The following is a 24308-nucleotide window of genomic DNA, read 5'->3' on the forward strand; positions in this document are numbered from 1 at the left end:
CTGGTAGTGCATTATGGCCCCACGCTACCCCACGGGGTTATGATTTGAACAAATTTGAATCTACACTACCTGAGGATGTTTCCATTTCAGTATGACTAAACATGGCTTTGCTGTTCTTGTGAAGAAGATTTTTCCCTACATATTCCTATATTAAACTTTGATCCCACATTAGCTCCCCCCCCCCCACACACACACAAACACCCCCTGGGATCATGATTTAAACAAACTTGAATCTACACTATCTAAGCATGCTTTCATATAAATATGACTAATCATGGCTTTGTTGACCATGAGAAGAAGATTTTTGAAGATTTTTACCTACATATTCCTATGTAAAAGTTTGACCCCCCATTGTGTCCCAAGCCTACACCCGGGGGTCATCATTTGAACAAACTTGAATCTACAATATCTGAGGATGTTTCCATATCAAAATGACAAATAAAAGCTTTGCTTTTCTTTAGAAGTAATTTTGTGAAGATTTTTTCCTATATATTCCTATGTAAAACTTTGATCCCCCATTGTGTCCCCAGCCTATCACTATGGGACATCATTTATTTTAGAACAAACTTGAATCTACACTTATGGATGGATCCAAATCAATATGACTAATAATAGCTTTGCTGTTCTTAAGAAGAAATTTTGTGAAGATTTTTCCTCATATATATTTTTTATGTAAAATTTTGATCCCCTATTGTAGCCTCAACCTACCCCTGGGGGTCATGATTTGAACAAACCTGAATCTTCATTATGTCAAGAGGATTTCATATAAGTTTCAACTTTTTTGGCCCAGTGGTTCTTGAGAAGAAGATTTTAAAAAAAAATACCACCAAATTTTCACTAATTCTTAATTATCTCCCCTTGAAAGAGGGTGTGGTCCTTCATTTGAACAAATTTTAATTCCCTTCACCCAAGGATGCTTTGTGGCAAGTTTGGTTGAAATTGAACCAGTGGTTCTGGAGAAAAGTGAAAAGTTTTTAGATGGATGGACAGAGGGACGACAGACAAAATGTGATCAGAAAAGCTCACTTGAGCCTAAAAATCTACATATTTCAAAAGTGTACAATTCAGAAACTTATTAAAAAAAAAAGCAAACTGCCTCCATTCTTCATACTTCTTGTTTATAGAAACTGATAAATTAACATCAACACCAAAATATTCTTCAGACTTAATATGTTAAAGCATGGTACAGATGTAATCTTCAAAGAAAACACAAATAAGTGAAAATATGTTAAACTATTAATTAAGAGGGCTGGGTGGTCGTGGCCATTTTTTGACTATAATGATCTCCTTTAGAAGAAGAGCTCCATATAAAGATATACAAAAATGATCAAATTTTAAAACTAAAATGTATGATTTTTTTCTTTGCCAAATGATAGTTGACAGCTTAAGATATATCTAAAAAAAATAAGTTATATCTGATGGTTAATTTGTTGACCCCCCCAGCCTCCCTAAATCAATAGCAACTTAAAATTATACATTGTGTGAATATATATATATATATATATATATATATATATATATATATATATATATATATATATATATATATATATATATATACGAATCGATCAGCATAGCCAGTTGCTTTTTCATTACATTTACTAAGGGCAATTTTTCAAAGCTAGTTACAGAAAATTTCATCATATTTCCCAACTTACTCATAATGTCTAATAAATACTTCATTTTATTGTCTAAATTACAATAAAATAAGAATCAAAGGGAAGAAAAATCATTCAGAAACACAAATTTACGAAACAATTCAAAAGAGCATTATGATTTTATATGAAAAAAAAATCAATTCTAGTTTATTTTTCTTTTTTTACCATCTGGTCACTACCTTTGTCTAATCCTTGTGATGTCAGTTCATTTTGTGTGGACCTGTCTCTTGCACTACGTTGACTACTGGCACTTCTTTTCTCAGGTTGCTGCTGTTGTTGACCTTTCTGGCTCATAATGATTTTAAACTGAAGATCTATAATGTTACATTTATATATCAATTAAAACTAAGATGTGGCTCTGTTTCACAATAAAAAGTATGAAAAATTTGGGCTGGATATTGGCTGGGAATTTCGTATTGTGATAAATTACATGTACTGCAATATTTTAAAGTGTATTGCAACCTGTACGAAATGTTCCACCCCGAATATAGGAGGAATAGAGGCGTACCTGGAAAAGGATTTCGGGCATCAGTTTGTCTCACTACAGATATGGTATTATGCATGTTCTGGGCTTAAACCAAGAGGAAACCAAGCAGAATTGAGCAGGAATTTGAGGCAAAAAATGCAAATGAGTTACACCCGGAAAAATAAATGATGCCTGGAAAAAAATTATGCCTGGGAACTAATATGACACCTGAAGCAGAATTATGCCTGAAAAGTCCTTATTATAATATAATACTATGTGACCTAAAAACCTATATAGCCAAGAAAAGCAAAAAAACATACTATGTACAATTACAACTTTTACTAATTATATTATCATTCTTATGTCAATCTTTTATATTGCTTTCCAGGTAAAAATCTGACTTTGAGCATGCTTTGTTCATTTAAACCAAACATTTATTTTTATTTTGTTTCTATATATATAACATTCTTTCCTGTACTCTCAGTCAATCAAATAACCTGTTAATTAAATTATATACAAGGATTTCTTGATTAACAAAATCTAGCAAAGGGGAGTAACTCTCATTGCTTCATTAATTAATTGTGTACTCTGCTTCCTAGATACACAGGAGCAAAGAAAAAACACATTTACTTATAATTATATTTAATACATTTACATTGCTATTATTGCATTTAGTTTGTTTGCTTTGTACTCCAGGGCAGAGGAGAAGATATTCAAAGCATTAATACATTTTCGCTAATTAATCAATAGAGCCCCACCCAAGCACAAGAACCCCAACCCAGGGGCCATGAAATTCACAATTTTGGAAGAGGCACTCTTGCTCATCGTAACTATTTACTTAGTTCATAGGCTAAATACCCAGGAGCAGAGGAGGAGGTTTTCAAAGAATTAATGCATTTTCACTATATAATCAATAGAACCCCAGGCTAACACTAGAACCCCTGACCCTGGGGCCATGAAATTCACAATTTTGGAAGAGGCACTCTTGCTCATCATAACTAGGTACTTAGTTCATCGGCTAAATACCCAGGAGCAGAGGAGAAGATTTTCAAAGAATTAATGCATTTTCACTAATTAATCAATAGAGTCCCACCCAAGCACAAGAACCCCAACCCAGGGGCCATGAAATTCACAATTTTGGAAGAGGCACTCTTGCTCATCATAACTATGTACTTAGTTCATAGGCTAAATACCCAGGAGCGGCGGAGAAGGTTTTCAAAGAATTAATGTATTTTCACTATATAATCAATAGAACCCCAGGCTAACACTAGAACCCCTGACCCTGGGGCCATGAAATTCAAAATTTTGATAGAGGCCTTAATTCTTATTACAATCATGCCAACAGTTTGACTGCTTGATGTCACGGAGTAAAGAAGAAGATTTTTAAAGATTGCATTAACTTTTATGGTTTTAGCCCCAGCCCTCAGGCCCCAGGGGGGCACCGATAGATGCTATATGCCAAAATTAGTTGAAATTGGTTTAGTGGTTCCAGAGAAGCAGCTAAAAATGTTCAAAAGTTTACGAGGACGAATTTCGTACCACGAACGACAAATGAAGACGGACAAAAACAAATAGCAACGGTTCACCTGGGTGACTCAGGTGATGTAAAAACTACTTAAAGTCAAGAGAATGTTAGCGTTCAACATCTTGATGTTTTATTGAAAACTGAGTTTGTATTACGTTTACGAGTATGCCACGAAACATTCTGAATGCGAGCGTTCAATATCAAATGCCCTGTTGTACCAAAAAATGGTGTCTAATCAACTTCTCTACAGAAAATTTATGATAGATTGTGGCAGCAAGGTAAGATGTGTCTACTTTCACTCAAAATTGAAATTATTAATTAAGTATCTATTAGCCTCAATAATACCTCAATAAGCAGATCATAACCTTTGGTAAGGTCATTGGAATGATGCGATATTGAACACTTACAGGACTGATGTAAATTTAAATACAGATACTGAAAAATTCTTATTAACCGAGTTATTTAATTGAAATAATTAATATAAATTAATAGGAGATGTTTTTAGCTATAAACCAGTAATAAAGGAGTTATTGAATTTATATTATTAGTGAATATTGGCACTTGTTGGATGTACAAATCTACTTGAAAGCTCATGCATTTGTACAGCCAACTCATGCCAATATTCAAGTTATATATAAGTTCAATAACCCTATATTATTAGATAATAAATTGTCTTCAATTAAAAAAATACTACTAGAGAATTTTAGCAATATCTTGGCATTTTATTGAACTCTGAGTTAGCAATCACAGTCTTCATGAAAACCTTTTAAATTTACTGGCCAGTAGGACCAGTGAACTTTCTATAATTATTGGCTCACCAAAAATTTTACTGGCCCCATATTCATTTAAAAAAATGAATACATAATTATAAATTAATACATGCTTGCATGAATATGTTAGAAAAGCTGCCATCTTTCGCCCATTATCTTGTTTCAATAAGTTGTTCGTAGGATATTCGCACATATTACATACCCAGTACTAGTTGATAGTTACCAGTTAGTTCCCTTTTGATCGGTTGTTATGTCCAGGTTAATATATATTATACAATTATGGACTCTTTCAGTGGTGAATATGGTTTGTTATTCACCAGAAAAATATCAATATTGACCTCAGCTTCGCCTCGGTCAATATTGATATTTTTCTGGTGAATAACAAACCATATTCACCACCGAAAGAGTCCATAATTGTTTTATTATATAGTCTGGATTTGAATAAATAAGACTTTGAAAGCTTCATGATGATACCACTTTCATTTACGAACTTCTGTCGTGGAAAAATAAAAATTATTTTTAAAATGTCCAGATTATAAGTTATAACTTCCGTGTTTTCCATTTGCTGTTTATAAGACATCGAAACGTTTAGGAAATAATCCTGCGATGGGCTTGGCTAATGTTTTTCCTGCTTAGATACACAGTTGGCTCCGGCCGTTGCAACCATTGTTTACAACGTAGTTTAAAGTGTTGATTGTGACGTCACAATGCCGCTGCACGCGCATCAACCCTCCGGTGAATACAGCTTCAAGACCAATGAATATGTAGTGATATGAACTGTTTGCGTTTGTATAGATTATATAGGGACTATAAATAGACTATATAATAAACTGTAATATGTCCCTGTTACGTATAATAATACGATGTATACACCAACAAAAGAATGCAATCAATGGGAAAATGTTTCAGCTATATGAAAGGAAGTAGAGAACTTATATAGGTGAATATTAATTTGCACTCATCTGTACAACCAACTTGTGCCGATATTCACCAATATGGTTAATAACCCTTTAATCTTTAATAAGTATAATACCCTTAATTTGTATTAAGAGTACAATTTATATGCACTGCAACATTTCCCCCATTTTCCTGCTTGTATATGCATTGATCATTAAAGACTGACAGACATTGACAGATTTGAGGAAATTGCATTTTGAAAAAAAAATCAGATTTTATCAGTCTCCCAAAAATCATTACACAGTGAATAGTAATACTTGAATTATGACTCCAGAAATATTTGTTTAAGGATGAGACATTTAGTTGAAATATTCATACTTCATAAATCAATGAAAGTGACAGCCTTCTAAAGTAATATCTAGCTGTTACCTTTGTTGTCCTTTTTGAGTGCTTCGATTTCTGCATGGAGGGACTGTAACACCTCCTGATGCTGTTGTTTTAAAAACATCATGTTCCTCTCCATGTGTTGGATCCTCTGTTTTGGATCCATTTCTAGAAGATCTACTTCTTTATTATCATCTCCTTCCTCTTTCTTTGACATATCGGGATAAATATGGACTTTGTCTCTAACAAATGGCTTGGGGTAGCGTCCCCTGTCTAGAGTGTTGATGCGTGACCACTGAGGTAAAGTGCTAAGGGGAGGCAAATGGTTCATGGAAGTGAGATCAGATATCTTTTCCTGGACAACTCCCTGCTTTATCATGCTGCATTCATTTTCAATTCAACCTGATCCATCAAACCACTCTGGCTTTTACAGTTTAACTCTCCAAAAGCACACTCATGAGACTAGAATTAGAAAGAGCAAATATTTCAAAATAATACTTTTTAGGTAGATGGAAGGCAATCTATGATAATGGTAGATATATTAGAACTGCATTTTATCTCAGGTAATGATCTCTACTTCAATGAGTTAATTGACAATTAATTTACAATTTCTCAGATTGTGGCTTTTTACATTAATTAAACTGCTTGTACAGGATGTTTCGTCCCTGCAAACACAGTGCTCCATGTTCACACTTACTTTCAGGTCAGCTTAATGGTTGCCAACAACAAATATTTCACTCACCATGATGAAAATATTTTGTGAATAACACTAGTAAAACAAGGAACAAACACCCTATATTTTTTATGTCTTTATTAAATCAAAGATTACTTATTACTCTCACTATAAACAATTTGCTAGGTTGAAGGAAATATTTTTATTCAATACAACACCCTTATGGTTGTACAGTACACAGATTAGAACACAAGAAGTCTGATCCTAGAATTAAAATTTATTCAAAAAAAATACAAGTTTGACACCTGCATGTTGAGGCGGGAGTTTGCCAGCTGTTTGTCATGTTTACTTATTACTAACGTAGCTAACCCAATAAACTGAGTCATTATTAATGCCGCAAAAGCACTTGTAATTAGTTGTGATATGCAAGCATTATTGACCAAATGTTTCCATAACATTAGGTTGGGTTCTAGAAAGTTTACAATGTTTGATCAGCTTAATGGTCACCAACAACAAATATTTCACTCACCATGATGAAAATATTTTGTGAATAACACTAGTAAAACAAGGAACAAACACCCTATATTTTTTATGTCTTTATTAAATCAAAGATTACTTATTACTCTCACTATAAACAATTTGCTAGGTTGAAGGAAATATTTTTATTCAATACAACACCCTTATGGTTGTACAGTACACAGATTAGAACACAAGAAGTCTGATCCTAGAATTAAAATTTATTCAAAAAAAATACAAGTTTGACACCTGCATGTTGAGGCGGGAGTTTGCCACCTGTTCGTCATGTTTACTTATTACTACGTAGCTAACCCAATAAACTGAGTCATTATTAATGCCGCAAAAGCACTTGTAATTAGTTGTGATATGCAAGCATTATTGACCAAATGTTTCCATAACATTAGGTCGGGTTCTAGAAAGTTTACAATCTTTGAATGCTGTTCTATCAGGGATGTATAATATATGTCCCTAGTTCCATCAAAATTTGTATAAGTACTGAAGTAGTCACTATAACATCATGCTGTCATAACATTATGTGATGTATAAGTCCTTGCAACACTTTTTAAAGTTATATAATTACAGTGTATTTGAAACTTTGAAACTTTTATTTTCCACTAAAGCCCCCACATGGGGTATGTTAGTACAATAAGAGTTTAACAATTGAACAAATCAACATGAGAACAGTTAACATAATAAACTACAAAAAGATCTTTGATATGGACAGTACTGATGGTTGTTAAAAAAAAAAAAGTTTAATGTTTACATTGTAGGAAGTTCAGGCATGAAATAATTTAAGAACTGAGTTTTACAAAACTTAGCTAAACCTATTAGTTCATATATATCAGAAGTATTCATCAAATCATAAAAAGATATTGTGTTTGGATTTGTGTAAATATTACTAGGTATAAATTTCTGTCTTTCAGTTAAAAGAAGGACACTTAAATAAGTAATGAAACTCATATCGATCATCAAGTTCATTGTTATTGCAGACGTTACAATGTCTCTCAGATCAATGCTATAAAATCTACCAGCTTCAATTGGCAAGTTATGACTGACACAACGAAATTTACATAAATATAATCTAAGATCATTAGGTAACATGTTTAGATAATTTTCAAAACCAATGTATATCTTCAAACATTTTCTGGATAGAGAATCTTGATAAAGGTAAATCTTGATCCCGATCTTAAAAATGGACGTTGCCAGCCCAGATTTATTCAGTCACGAAAATGCGAGTAAGTTTTAATTTCTAGTTGCAAAATAAATTTTTTGGTTGCAAATGTGACAATTTTAGTCGAAACTTGGAGTACTGAACTATTTAAAATTCTTTTGAAACTTTTTTAAAGTATCCTTTAAAATGTCACACCAAAATCTTCAAGATTTTATATACATATATGTATTAATTATTCTGTTTTCATGATGGAATATTCATCCTCTATGAAAAAAATCAAAAGATCAGTGTAAAGTATATGTGAGCCTCATCCATAATTTTTATCATCCAAATACCGTATATCAGGTTTTTTCCACTAAATGTATTCAATTTCTGGTTTGGTAATGACCAATTCAATTTGTTACAAAGTTTTGTTTTTGTAATATAGTTTTCTCTCTTTGCTTAGATGCATGTATATCATATACATGTTAATTAAAGTTTGGTGAACTGTGTTCAGTTAGTTGTATATATATTAGGGATGTCAACGAGTACCCGGTTAACCGGGTACTCGATCGAACGTCCGAGTATCGAATACTAAAAGTGGTAATCGGTTACTCGGATGTGCATTTTTTCTTATTTCAAAGTACATATTTTTATCAAAAACTTATCCAATAAATAACTTTAATATGCATACAGCAATTAGCGTGTCATCATTTACACCTGTAAAACACCCGTTATCGTCTGTGGCAGTGTGTATACAGTAATTAGTGACCAATCACCTGGTACACAGCTGTTCTTACCTATTGTGGTCCTTAATTTTTGGATGGCTTCAATGATTGTTTTCAATGAACATCGTTTGAATATGGTCTATTATCTTCAAATCATTTTAAAATTATTAAGTTAATATACGGCAGCGAAATCGGCCATGCTGGTACATACTTCAAAAGTTGAGAAATATTTAGAAATAATTAAAGATTCAAAAAATATTGAATAGTCAGTTTGCGTAATAAGTTTAGTGTATACGGGGGAAACAACCAACATATGAAATAATATTAGATTAGCGATCCCAAAAACGTCCGTTCCTTCTCTTTCGCTAGTCTAATCTTCACAAACCTGCGTAACAGATTGTCCTCCTTTTGCGTTGATGAAATAGATCCTAAAGAAGATCTGTAAACAATTTTTTTTAATATTTGATGTATTATTTGTGTCTTTTGTGTTAATTTGATAAATAAATGTAGTATCAAAAAATCATCCCCGTTGGACTTGATGTTTATATACATTTATAAACGTGACAAAAACAGCTTTGGAGTTTTAACATAGCTTAACGGGGCTCAAGAAAATTAACACACTTGTATTTATATTTTTACCAAGTACCCGGGTACTCGATCGGAAAAACGTCCGAGTAACCGATTATCAAAAATTGACCGATTTGACATCCCTAATATATATATATTTATTATACCTCTATTAAGAATACTCAAATTTGATTGGCTTGTTAGAAGGCTTTTAAACTCAATAATGACTCCAAAAAGTACCGTTTACAGCAATAATGACCTAGGAATCATTGCAAGCGGGGTATAATGACCCGGTCATTATAAATAATGACTGCTAAAAATGACCTGTTAATCCAAATTCCATTCAAATTAAAAAAAAATTTGCATACAGTAATGATTGTTCATTACAAAAAATGCCGTTATAAAAAAATATATAGTCTTTTTATGATACAGAATACGATTATCCTTCAGATGCGTCAAAAAATTTATCATTTTCATTGAAACTTTCGTTACAATGTCAAATTGAACGAATGCAGACTTGGCTCTTTTGTACAGTAAAAGTCTGCACCAGATTGTCATTGTACTCGGAAATGGTATCTGTGAATTTATAAACATAGGTAATCAAAGATTACAGAGCTCACCTCAACGAATGTGGTCTTCAAGTAAGGCAAAGTCCCACACTAAACTAATAATCTAGGAGTGTGCATCCCTAGATGCAACATTTATGCAATTTTGGTCTGAGAGGGCTTGCAGTTACTTGGGAATAGACTTATCTGAAAACTTAAAACTAGTCACTCATCCAGAAAATGCAAGTCAAATCCAGCTTTCGAAGCAAGTTTTGAGATTGTTCGTCCCTTGATGCATCATCCATGCAAGTTTGGTTCAGATAGGCCTTATAGTCACTTGGAAATGAGATCTGCTCCAAAAACTTTAATCTAGTTACTCATCCGGAAAATGTAGGTCAGATCCAGAATCCAAAGCAAGTTCAGTGGTGTGAATCCTTACTAACAGATGTATCATCCATGCAAGTTTGGTCAATATAGGGTTTATAGTTACTTGGAAATGACATCTGCTCCAAAAACTTTAATCTGGTTACTCATCCATAAAATATAGGTCAGATTCAGCATCCAAAGCAAGTCCAGTAGTGTGCATCCTTGGATGTATCATCCATGCAAGTTTAGTCAATATAGGGCTTATAGTTACTTGGAAATGAGATCTGCTCCAAAAACTTCAACATGGTAGACTCAGCATCCAAAGCAAGTCCATAGCATGTATCCTTAAATGTATCATCCATGCAAGTTTGGTCAATAAAGGGCTTTTAGTTACTTGGAAATGAGATCTGCTCTAAAAACTTTAACCTGGTCACTCATCCGGAAAATATAGGTCAGATCCAGCATCCAAAGCAAGTTCAGTAGTGTGCATCCTTAGATGTATCATCCCTGCAAGTTTGGTCAATATAGGGCTTATAGTTACTTGGAAATGAGACCTGCTCCAAAAACTTTAACCTGCTCTAAAAGCATTAACCTGGTCATTCTTTAGCTGAAATTGCAGCATCTGAAACCTTTACTGGTACAATGAAACACAATGAAGCATCCTCCATGCATCTCTGATTAATATAGGCCATAGAAGTACTTGAAAATAAAAATGCTCCAAAACCTTAACCTGGGACGCCGACGGTATTACATATGCTCCCCCAACTTCGTTGAGGTGAGCTAAAAATGCATATTAACGACAATCAGAGAGTGTTTTAATAAATTGGCGCTGCAAAAACTTACAAGACTTGCAGGCAAAAAGTAAACAACTTCACTTGTGAATCCCGATCCCGATGAAATACTGATAATAACAGTTCGTAGGTCTAATACACAATTGATTATTTTAGTAATTAAGCATACAAAAATTGTCTTAACTTATATCAGTAAAATAAAACAATTAATTACCCCTTATGAGTTCAACATGGTGAAATAAGGACCTGAGACCTGGCCCACTCGCTGACCTGACCTGACCTGACCTCGGCCTCGGTCAGGTAAGGTCACCTCGTGTGGGCCAGGTCTCGGGTCCTTATTTCACCATGTTGACCTCATAAGGGGAAATTAATTGTATAATATATATATATACCGTATAACTGGTATTTTTTACGTGCTGCAGATTTTTACTAATTTTTACGAGATTTATAAATCCATAAAATATAAATGTGTAAAATTTCACAGAAGTAAAAACACGCCTCACATAAATTTTCAATTTCGTATGTATGAGAGTAAAGCTAAGGCGACCATAATTTGATTTTTAGTTTTACGGATCCGCTGACTCTGAAAATTTGTATTTTGAAAAGAAAAAAATTCCGGAATTTTTCAAGCCGCTCGTGTCAAACCCGTGTTTTATAATACCAAATCATTCAGATATGTAAAAACACACGTGCAGAATGGTGGACATCGTTGGATTGGTTTCACTGTTTTCAAAAACAAACCTGCACTTTCAAACAGTTCAGGGATTTATCAGTACCTTCTCTGGGGCCGAAATTCATCCCCATTCCCAATAGAAAATGAGTTAAGTTTTTTTCCCAATTTGGCAGTGTTTTTTTCCCAATAGGTGAACAATGCTTTTAAAATTAATTACCTTCGAAAACACAAAGTAAAATTGTCAGATTGTCTGTAATTTCCCTCTGTTTAACTCATTTAGCAAAGCTACAGTCATAACACATGTTTAAAAACACTGTAAAAACATCGCCAACTTTTAATCCGAATTTCCTCCGTTTTTCTGAAAATGGTGATATTGTGTAATTATATAGATGTATTAAGTTATTTCCACCTATTCAATTGATCTACGAATGAATAGTAAGGACTGTAGGCATTATTCCAGATAAAAAACATATTTTCAATGCATTAATACATTCATGTATTAAAAGAGGACTTATAGAAAATGTGTACTTGGTGTAACTTTTGCAGGAGGTTTATAATCTCCAGAAACAGATTCTATAATGACCTAAATTGGAATCTCATACACACATGTACTACCTAAGTTGTATAAATACTTTATACTCAGTCATTGAAGTCAATTTTAATTTTATTAGTCTATTATTCATAATTGATCTTGTATGATGAAGTTGGATCATATTTAATTGTCTGTTTGGTTGCCCAAATTAGAGTTCATGCTGAAATGTTAAATGAAATACACCTGAGTATATGATTTAACAACATTTTAATTTTTTCCCAATTCCCCCAAAATGGTGTTTCCAAAATAGGCTGATAAATCCCTGATTAACAAATTCAACAAATGCAAAACAGACTGTGTTGGGGAAATACGTAGTGTTACAAAAAAACGTAGCATAACGTGACATTTATATAAAATGCCGTGTAACTTCACAAAATTATGTATCAATAAATAATAAACTGTGAATTTTGTCTTCTTTTTTTTTTCATCTGACGACTTGACCTTTCTTGAAAAAAAATCCATAAAACTAAAAATCAAATTATGGTCGCCTAATTGCCATTCAGCTCAATCCCTGAAGGCGATAGAATTAGTACTATTGGTATTTTTCAGCACTTTTAAGTTGATCATCAATTGGGATCATACAAGTAAATCTTAATTAACTTGCATAAGTTATACAAACATTGTCAATTACCTGGTTACCGGTACTCTATTATTTAGTATTTTTATGAGACGCATAATTTCTGATAATTACTTAATTATTACAGGTCTTCCAATTATACCCATTTTTTTAAAGTCTTTGACCCTTTCTTCTGTTTTATGTGCTTCGAATAAAAATACGAGCACATGGTGTGCAACAATATGATACCTAACAATTTAACAATTTTAAAAAAAAAAAGGAATAAATGAAGGGCATATGGTATATAAAGGTACAAACTACGTGTATTATAATTTTATGAATTGTTAGGCCATTATTAAAAATATCTTTGTTTCCCCTAACCGGACCCTAAAATCTGAAGTTTGGTAGGTAGGTAGGTAAATAATTTTTTTTCTGAGAGCAGCTTTGAAAATAAATTCTGAATTTCTTATAAAAACCGGTTTTGATGAAATTTGTATTTTATAAAAGTTGATAAACATTAAAAAAAAAAAAATAGAATAATCTCAGACCTGTTTACCCATATTGTTGTCTCTCAGTATTTTTTATCAGATTTGTCAGTGAGATTTGGCATTTGTCAGTAAGGTTTCACTTTCCATCCATTTTACATACGTTTCTACAGAAAAACTACATTTCTGATTACCAAAAACATGGTTTAATAACAAAGAAAAACATGGTTTAACAAAATTTACTAAAGTGTTTGAATTCTTTCTCTTTTTCTACCGATTAAAAAGCGTCAAACCAAGACAGACTAACTGCTAAAATCCAAATGAACGGATTTCCGATCTCCGTATTTTCATAATAGCAAAACGTGAGACGTACTTTGGACTCAAAATCCATACAAAATACGGCGAAATCATAAGAGTAAACAGGTCTGCAATCTTCTTAAAAAAAAAAAATCAGTTGGCGGGATTTAATTGGGTCAGTCGAGTTAGGGTAACAAAGGTATTTTTTATTTTGGCCTTATAACGGGAACAATTTCTTTCTTTCTTTCTTTTTTTTTTTACATCGGGTTGTCCAGACATATTTATCTGTAACTATGTAAACGCATTCAAAGTGCTAACAATTATTGATCTGGAATTTTACCTCTGACAATTTTAATTTTTATGGACATGCTCAATTCATAAAAAATTAATGTGTAAAAATTTAAATCAACCTATTTTAACCAAAATTCATAAAAATTTACAGCAGTAAGAACAAGAAGTCTGTGAGCCAATGCTCACTATTAATACCCCCGCTGTGATCTGAATATACACTCTGATGTAAATGTACATAAGTACAGTTAAGGACAGACACAGGGATAAACAGGAAGTTGATATTGGATTCAAACAAAAATAAATCCCACCATATGGCATGCCTAAACAAACAGTGTGCTATAATTTCATACATCTGCAATGAGTAATTGCTGAGAAAAGTGCAACAAAAATTTGTTATGTATGGTACGAAGAAGCACACTGATAAACAGGAAGTTGACATTGGATTCATATAACAAGAGACCCATGGGCCACAACGCTCACCTGAGTTACTTTGGCCCTTCTGTTCTTCACTAGACTTCCCCCATATAATACACCTATTGTGGTCCAATCCTATCCCAGCAGGGTTCGACACTAACTTTTTTACCTTGGTGGACCGCAGGTCCACTAGTCAAAAATTATTGGTGGACCTTCTTAAATTCTGGTGAACCTTCATAAATGTTTGAATTAATGAATGAATTCATTACACAAGGCTTGAAACTAACTTATGTACCCAGTCCAGTCAGACTAATAAAGTATAAGTTAACAGAATCAAATCAATTAGTCAGGAGTTTTCAGCAATATTGTTAAACATATTTTCAATAATTAAAAAAAAGAACACAATCTAAATCTTCAAACAATGGTAAAAACCTGCATTTATTTCGCTTCCAACGGTAGATAAAAGTTAAATCCTAATTGTTCATATAAACAAGTGAATTTTTCATGTATCTAATGGCTAAATTTTTTTTTTTTTACTACGATGCAAAACAAAAGTATATGTATTTATTTATTATGTATATGTATTTGTTTATTATTATTTTTAATTATTATTCATTCAAATAAACTGCGATCATATGATTCTTTTATGTGATATTATGTATAGCAGAAAAAAAAACAGGAACTGCAGATACATGTAATGTATTCATAAAATATAAATCACGCCTGTTTGAAGATCTAAAAAATAAACAATGCATAAATGCAGCTGTCAATCAATTCTAATTATCTCTAAACCTCCATCAGTGTGCATTCAGGCGTGAAGTGATTTCCTGTTACCCAGTGTACATTTTCACACCTTTCTGTGCATTAAACAAACAAAGGACTGACTGATTAATTTGGCACGAATTTTACTTACTCCTTTTTCAAGGTCTGTGTTGAATGTTCTTGCGTGTCAATGTTATTGTTATTGTAGTCATCAATATTATATGTAAAATATATAATTAGTCGCTAGGTTCCCCTGATTAAAACAAATATTACCACATTTATTTCTTGTAACAAGTATGGATGAATTAATCATTTGATTTACGGATGTCGATTTTTAGGGGGAAAAAAAGGAATTTTACCGTGGTTTTTTAATACTGTGTTAAAATTTTAAGTGGACCGACGGTCCACCTAGTCCAGAACATTTGGTGGACCTTCCAATTTTTTGGTGGACTCGGGCCGCCGGTCCACCGTTAGTGTCGAACCCTGCCCAGGGGTCATGATTTTAACAACTTAGAATCTACACTATCCCAGGATACTTCCAAATAAGTTTCAGCTTTTCTGGCCCAGTGGTTCTTGAGAAGAAGATTTTTTAGACCCCACCCTATTTTTGCCTTTACTTGATTATCTCTCCTTGTAAGGGGACTTGGTCCTTCATTTTAACAATTTAACTTCCCCTTTACCAAAGGATGTTTTGTGCCAATTTTGGTTAAAATTGGTCCAGTGGTTCTTGAGAAGAAGTTGAAAATGTGAACAGTTTACAGACGAACGGACGGATGACAGACAATGGGTGATCAGAAAAGCCCACTTGAGCTTTCAGCTCAGGTGAGCTAAAAATGAATCCAACCATATGGCATGCTTAAATAAAGAGAGTGCTAAAATTTCAAGCCTCTGCAATGAGTAGTTGCTGAGAAAACTGCAACAAAATTAGTTATGTATGGTATGGACAGACACAAGGATAAACAACAAGTTGACATCGGATTCGTACAAAAATGAATCCCACCATATGACATGCCTAAACAGAGAGTGTGCTAAAATTTCCTCTGCAATGAGTAGTTGCTGAGAAAACTGCAACGAAAATTAGTTATGTATGGTACGGACAGACACACGGATAAACAGGAAGTTGACATTAAATTTGTATAAAAATTATTCCCTCCATATGGCATGCCTAAACAAAGAGTGTGCTAAATTTTCAAGCCTCTGCAATGAGTAGTTGCTGAGAAAACTGCGATCAAAATTTGTTATGTATGGTATGGAAAGACACAAGGATAAACAGGAAGTTGACATTAAATTTGTATAAAAATTATCCCCTCCATATTGCATGCCTGAACAAAGTGTGTGCTAAAATTTCAAGCCCCTGCGATGAGTAGTTGCTGAGAAAACTGTGACAAAAAATTTGTTATGGACGGACAGACAGCTAGACAGACAGACACACACACACACAGACACACAAGGGTAAAACAGTATACCTCCCTCTCCTTAGCGGGGGTATTATTATTGATGATGAACTAGAAATGCTTAACTTATACAAGGATGATAGAAATCAGACAAGAAAGCAATGGGAACATGTACATGACTCAGCATCGGCAGCTTCTCTCCTCCTCATAGATGAAATCGAGTCCTCCCTTCATGAATGGAAAAGAAAACTGGCATATGTTGATCAATATCACAATCTCAGCATAAATATCTACAGAAATGTTTCTCACATATCTGAAGTGCGAAGGAATGGATCAGACATATGGCTGTATTTGGTGCATTTCAGGAATGATATCAGGCCACCAATATGGACCAGAATTGAAGGCATTTCGCTGATGATGATTTCTAGGTTTCTGCAACGCATCACCGAGCAAAGGGCTCAAATGGTCAAAGTAATGGATGAGCTTTTTGGTCGCCCACCTTGTACTTGTCGTTAAATTTACAAATCACAGTTAAAACAGTTCTTATGCAAATTTTCTACACCTGTCAATCCCACACAACTCATACACAGTCCTCACATATCAACTTATGCAAGTTCAATTTTACATAATTATGCAATTTACAATTGATTTACATTGTTAGTATTTCACATCTGAAATGTTGATCAACAGTCCTCACACATTAACTTATGCAAGTTCAATTTTACATAATTATGCAATTTACAATTGATTTACATTGTTAGTATTTCACATCTGAAATGTTGATCAATCTCAACTTCAATTTTTATTTTTCCTTTTTCATAAATTTAGGCATTACACTAGAGAGGAATAATAGCTGTTCCTTGGTGCTAGTTTGGAGTGCACGCCAAACAAATTTATTGTTAGCTTTTATTTCTCTCCAGTATTCAAAATTAACAGACTAAGTTCTTGTAATTCTCCAAGAATTTCTGCAGGTTAGACTATATTCATTCTTGTAGTTACAGGAACATTCTAAGAGTTGAACATACATGTATAGTGCAGTTCTATACTACTGGTTCTAGGTCTTATTTTACTCTCGTGGTAAAAGTTTTCTACCTAACTTAAACCAGTTTTCTGCACTAATCTTTGGGCAACATGAATTGGTTTCAACATTGCATCCAGTTTTCCAGTTGTTAATTAGCATAATGCATCTTTAAGGAATGTACTTAGTGTATGTTGTGTACTTGTGAATTTATGTGCCAGCCTGAGTTACTCCTTAAACTGCTGGAGAACAGTACAGTACATACATGTAAGTACTTAAATCATTTATCTTGTTTTCAAAATTGTCATCTTTAGGTTGTTGTGTAAGTTGTAGGATATGGTACGTGTCACCTGCATAAGGTTTTCCCTGTTGTGTATTTGATTGTGATTGTACAATTCTTCCATTTACTGATGAGCATTACAGCAATTTGGAATCCTCAACAATTCCATGCAGCCTTTCAAAATTTAGAAACCAAGTTCAACGTTAAGATTGTTTTAAATCATATGACATTCAACTAGCCTTTTAGTCCATCAACTCACTGATGCAAAATTGTGTTCTGATCACCCGCATCACCAACTAAGCAAGCATTAAGAAGTACAACATAAATCCATAAATACAAAAGGTCGCCCACTATATATGTGTAACTTGTAAACAAGTAAAACATTTTGAGTGCAATAAGTGAAATATTAAAGTGAATTAGAAAAATGTTCAATGTTGACCACCAATCAAGCCAGCATTAAGAAGTACAACATAAATCCATAAAGACAAAAGGTCGCCCACTAAATATATATGTATCTGCTAAATAAGTGTCACCGGGTTCACAGGTGCGTGAAAGTCAGTCAATATATCGGGTCTCAGTAGCTCAGTGGTTAGAGCGCTAGCACGGTATGCCAGACGCCCTGGGTTCGAGTCCCGGTTGAGACTTGATTTTTCACCACCTGTGACATTTGACGCCCAACGTATAAATACCCACTATTCCCTTTGAGCATGCCTTACAGCATTTCCTTAACTCATAGAATTCGAGGACAAATTTCTACAAAGAGGGGGAATATGTCACCGGGTTCACAGGTGCGTGAAAGTCAGTCAATATATCGGGTCTCAGTAGCTCAAGGTTAGAGCGCTAGCACGGTACGCCAGAGGCCCTGGGTTCGAGTCCCAGTTGAGACTTGATTTTTCACCACCTGTGACATAAGTAAAACATGTTGAGTGCAATAAGTGAAATATTAAAGTGAATTAGAAAAATGTTCAATGTTGAATGGAAATGTTATTTGTGTGGTTCCTGATTCCAAAAAATATCCAAATCTTCAGCTGAGAATCTGACTTTGACATGATCTTTTAGTGAAAGACAGTTCCCGTGACATTATAAAAGTGTCTTAATTACGATGTCCAAGGACAACAGCTCAAATAGGAAATCAGAAACTTTCAAATGAAAAACTATGTTATTTTCAATATTTGACTTTTAATGATCTTTCATATGAGTGACTTCTAAGCGCACTTTCTTTTCATGTTCATCTTTCATTTCAATGACATGTTCATCTCAATGTTACAATGTATATAATTTATTTTTGAAGGGTTTGCTATGCTGCATAGTTCATATTTACAAATGTGCATACTTGATCTTATACTTCTCATGGTCTCCACCAATTTATCATAAATTTTACAGGAGTAAAATTAGGTGGGCAAGGGGGATGTATATATAGCCACTAACCAAAAGGTTAGGGGTCATACAAAATGTAAATTTAGAATTTTACTTTATTTCCCTTAATTTACAATATCTATTGATATCAAAGTTAAATAATTGATACAGTATTAAGGTCTACCAGATGGCTTGGCTATCACATTATTATTAATCCTTATGATGTGTAATAAGTTAATCTTCTTGGTCAATTAAGTTGCCTAATTATCTCTTCTTAAGGCATGACAGGTGTGACAACAATTATCACTCTACCTGTTCATGTCACCTACTCAATCATTGACAAGCCCATTTGAGTAAAATCAAATAATTACTAGAACTACTCTAAAACAAAATATATATTAAATAAAAAGAAGAAGTAGTCAGAGATGAAAGTGAGCTTGAGTTAGGGCATGCAGCTAGCAGACCCAGTCTTAGATGTGTATCTATAAAGTACATATATAGTCCTGTAATAAAGACTGGATAAGACATTCTTATGTCTTAATCCTTGAAGGTTTTATGTCAAGGAGAGTAACCAAGTCTTATGGTTACTGCGTGACCAAGTGTTGTAGGGTGCACTACTTATTCCGGGTGGACCCCTACCCTCCCCTGGTGGCGGTCACAATTCCGATATTCCGGTCTTGATATTCAACTTTGAAATATGACCCCTGGGTCAATTTTCCACCCAGGATCAAGAAATTCGACTTGAGCATCTGAAAAACATACTGCAAGCTTATGTTAAAATCAAGATACTCATAAACTCCATGAATCGTAGAATCCGAGCTGCATCTGTTAAATTATATGCATGGTAGATATACTCGCTATATTTCAATTTCAGAGTGGGCCAAGGGGGTGGATACTTTATGAATGCTTACCAGATTTTTAAATGTGTAAAACTTGTGAGGGAAAAGTGTGATTATGTTTGAATATACATGTATGTGCAGGGTTTCAGATTGATGTCGGCCATCGGCCATTTGCCAAAAAAAAAAAATAAAATTTAACTGCCAAAATGGCCTATCAGTTTAACAATTAACAGACGTGATGGCCACTTAAATTCTGTATGTAAAGACTGGTCATATTGGGTTTTTTTCCATTCAGATCCGATTAATTTCCTTTTAGTACTTTCTGCAATTGCAGATTTCTTGTTGCTGATATGCTTCTTTACCAATATTAACATGGAGTAGTGGACAAGCACATGCATCGCCGAAGAATAAACTTCTCATGGAATATAATATTTAATGGGCAATAAACTCTGCAATTTCGGAATTAGAACTCATTTGAATACAGTCAATGAAACTGAAGAATAAAAAGAATAATTTAAACAAGAGGCCCAGGGGCCACATTGCTCACCTGAGCACTCTGGCTAGCAAAAAGCAAAGATCAGTTCAGTCTTGAAAAGTTTTGATAAATAATGGCTATGCTGTTCTTAAGAAGACAATTTTTATTGATATATCATTTGTATTCCTTTGTATTAAACTATGATCCCCTGTTATGGCCCCTCTATTCTCCTGGGGGGGTCATGATTTAAACAAAATTTGAATCTACATTACCCGAGGATGCTTGGATTTAAATATGACTAATTATGGCTTTGCTGTTCTTCAGAAGTATATTTGAAAAGACTTCCCTTTTCCTATGTATTCCTATGTAAAACTTTGATCACCCATTGTGGCCCCACCCTACCCCTGGGGGGTCATGATTTAAACAAACTTGAATCTACACTACCTGAGGATGCACCCATAAAAAAAAACCAATTATGGCTTTGCTGTTCTTGAGAAGAAGAGTTTTACAAATTTTTCCTATATATTTTATGCAAAACTTTGATCACCCATTGCGACCCCACCTTACCCCTGGGGGTCATGATTGGAACAAACTTGAACCTACACTACTTGAGGATGCTTCCATGTAAATATGACCAATCATGGTTTTGTTGTTCTTGAGAAGAAGATTTTTACAGATTTTTCCTATGTATTTTTATTTAAAACTTTGATCGCCCATTGTGGCCCCACCCTACCCCCGGGGGTCATGATTGGAACAAACTTGAATCTACACTACCCGAGGATGCTTCCATATAAATATGACAAATCATGGCTTTGCTGTTCTTGAGAAGAAGATTTTTAAAGAGTTTTCCTATTATATTCCTATGTAAAACTTTGATCGCCCATTGTGGCCCCAACCTATCCCCGGGGGTCATGATTTGAACAAATTTGAATCTACACTACCTGAGGATGCTTCCATATAAGTTTCATATTTTCAAGCACAGTGCTTCTTGAGAAGAAGATTTTTAAATGATGCCATTAATTTTTCATCAATTCATGATTATCTCCCCTTGGAAGAAGGCTTGGCCCTTCTTTTGAACAAACTTGAATCCCCTTTACCCAAGGATACTTTGTGGCAAGTTTGGTTGAAACTGGTCCAGTGGTTCTTGAGAAGGAGCTGAAAATGTGAAAAGTTTACAACGACCACGACGACAGGCAACGGACAAATTTTTATCAGAAAAGCTCACTTGAGCGCTCGGCTCAGGTGAGCTAAAAACGGATAAAATCACACCAAATAGATGCGAAGATTTCGAAGTATATGGCTTAGCATTAACCTTAGGTATGACGCAAAGTCACCAAGCACAGGCAACATGTACGATCCTCTCTTTAGCCTCGGGTAGTAGAGAGCTCTGAGTGAACCCTGGTCTGTGCATGGCTTGAGAGAATGGGCATGACGGTTATCAACTAGCATCACTTAATGAGAATCCGTTAAAAACATGACTTTTAAATGTATAAAAGGCAATTTTTTTCCTAAATAAAAAAAAAATACGATTGAGTTCCACTTGTTCAGTATTTTATTTCTGAAGTTATTTACCTGACTTCATTTAATTACGCAGTTAAAGAATTGCTAAAAGAATTGTATATTTTCGACTATTAGTTGGCTATAGATAGAATGTTCTGTCTTTAAAATGATGTCTTATGGACCAGACCTGTCCCGAGACACAGTTACATTATTCTATTACTTGGCCTATAATTTTAGGAGAATGGCATATAATTTTTCTGGTAAATATGCCAGGTGTCCTATAGTTGCTTATTTCAATCTGAAACCCTGTATGTGTGACACGAGTTATGCAGCTTTTTTTTTAATCCCATTACCTAGGACTTAAAAGAAAATTCATCTGACGAAAATCATATTAAAAAAAAAAGATTCCATCCATCATTTATGAAGAAGATATAGTTGCTGTTGGAGAAGTCTTGACTACTTTTACCTTTATTATTTGACAGCAAATACTTAATTTATCACAAAGTAATTCCATCTAAAGTGCTCAGTTGCAACTTGTAACAATGACATCTTTAAGAACTCACTCACACCAGCTACTATAAGACTGGAATTATTTTCTATCACATATCATCAACTGTAAAACTGTAGAAAAGTTGCAGTTGCGACCAAAGGTGACTAGAAGTTCATTCTCAGACTTGTAGAACGCTGGGGCAGGGGGCACTTTTTCTGAGTATAGTATTTCGCTATAGTAAATATTTTGCTTTAGATGCTGCCCCCAACTTTTTGTTGCTGTAAGGTCGAGCACAGGCAAATTCCAGGACTTGGACATTTTTTTTTTTTTTTTTGCTTGTCAGATTGTTTTGGGAAGTTAACCCCCCCACCCACTTTTTTTATTTGCTTGTCAGATTTCTTTAGGAAGTTGCCCCCCACCCCACTTCTGAAACCGTTACTTCGTGCCCGATTCTGGATAAATATTGCTCAGTGGTGAGCTAATTTTTGTGTCGCCTGCAGAACAGAGCAGCACTAAGGGATCACTTTACCCGGCGTCTGTCTGTCTGTCTATCTGTCTGTCTGTCCGTATGTCACACCCTATATTTCAACAACAGTAAGAGGTATGGATTTGATATTTTGCACATATATTCCTTAGAACTATGGCTTTTGTAAATTACCATGGTTACTGACCTTGTGACCTTTGACCTACTTTTCAAAAAGCTCATAGTGCCCATAAATGGCATATTTTTAACATTTAAGAGGTAAGTCTATGCTATATAGCATGTGCTCTGTTTGTCATAAGACAATATGAAAAATACCAACATAACAATCCACCTGACCTTGACCTTTGACCTACTTTGCAAAAAATATCTCGGGCAGTTTAATTAAACTCATGACTTTAGAATTTTGAGAGGCAGGGTTTAGATGATTTGCATTTATACATGTTTATGAGCTCATGATAGTGTACTCTGAAACCATATGACACTCAGTTACCAGACAAACTAATACTTAAATACTATAAAAATACATCGGGATTGGTATTCCAGAATGGATCTTGTAGACTGAGAATTGCAGTAAAGACAGACTGAAATCTCTTTTAAATGATTATTGGAACATGTTTAGATCATAAAAAAGTACTTTGAAACTGTATGCTTTTCAGTTACCATACAAACATATTTAAATACCATAAACATAGGTAATCAGAGATTACAGAGCTCACCTCGACGAATGTTGTCTTTAAGTAAGGCAAAGTCCCACACTAAACTAATAATCTAGGAGTGTGCATCCCTAGATGCAACATTTATGCAATTTTGGTCTGATAGGGCTTGCAGTTACTTGGGAATAGACTTATCTGAAAACTTAAAACTAGTCACTCATCCAGAAAATGTAAGTCAAATCCAGCATCCGAAGCAAGTTTTGAGATTGTTCGTCCCTTGATGCATCATCCATGCAAGTTTGGTTCAGATAGGCCTTATAGTTACTTGGAAATGAGATCTCCTCCAAAAACTTTAACCTGGTTACTCATCCAGAAAATGTAGGTCAGATCCAGCATCCCAAGCAAGTCTAGTAGTGTGAATCCTTAGACGTATCATCCATGCAAGATTGGTCAATGAAATGACATCTGCTCCAAAAACTTTACCCTGGTTACTCATCTGGAAAATGTAGGTCAGATTCAGCATCCGAAGCAAGTTCAGTAGTGTGCATCCTTAGATGTATCATCCATGCAAGTTTAGTCAGTATAGGGCTTATAGTTACTTGGAAATGAGATCTGCTCCAAGAACTTTAACCTGGTTACTCATCCAGAAAATATAGGTCAATCCAGCATCCGAAGCAAGTTCAGTAGTGTACATCCTTAGATGTATCATCCAT

At 34.3% G+C, this 24308-nt stretch overlaps 1 protein-coding gene across 2 annotated transcripts in view; it reads right to left on the reverse strand.

Annotated features, from left to right (window-relative positions):
- LOC133206083 (coiled-coil domain-containing protein 74A-like) overlaps positions 1 to 24308 on the reverse strand; it is a 214685-nt gene that overhangs the window by 173103 nt on the left and 17274 nt on the right. For both annotated transcript variants that reach the window (XM_061342014.1, XM_061342013.1), the window contains exons 2-3: positions 5746 to 6162; positions 1838 to 1972 (exon numbers count right to left, since the gene is read on the reverse strand). In XM_061342014.1, the coding sequence (XP_061197998.1) occupies positions 1838 to 1972; positions 5746 to 6079 (469 nt within the window). In that variant the 5' untranslated portion in view covers positions 6080 to 6162. The remainder of the gene's footprint in view (positions 1 to 1837; positions 1973 to 5745; positions 6163 to 24308) is intronic.

This window comes from Saccostrea echinata, unplaced genomic scaffold (assembly GCF_033153115.1).
Source record: "Saccostrea echinata isolate AGI-Se365-2 ecotype Australia unplaced genomic scaffold, CSIRO_AGI_Sech_v1 ptg000054l, whole genome shotgun sequence".
Lineage (NCBI taxonomy): Eukaryota > Metazoa > Mollusca > Bivalvia > Ostreida > Ostreidae > Saccostrea > Saccostrea echinata.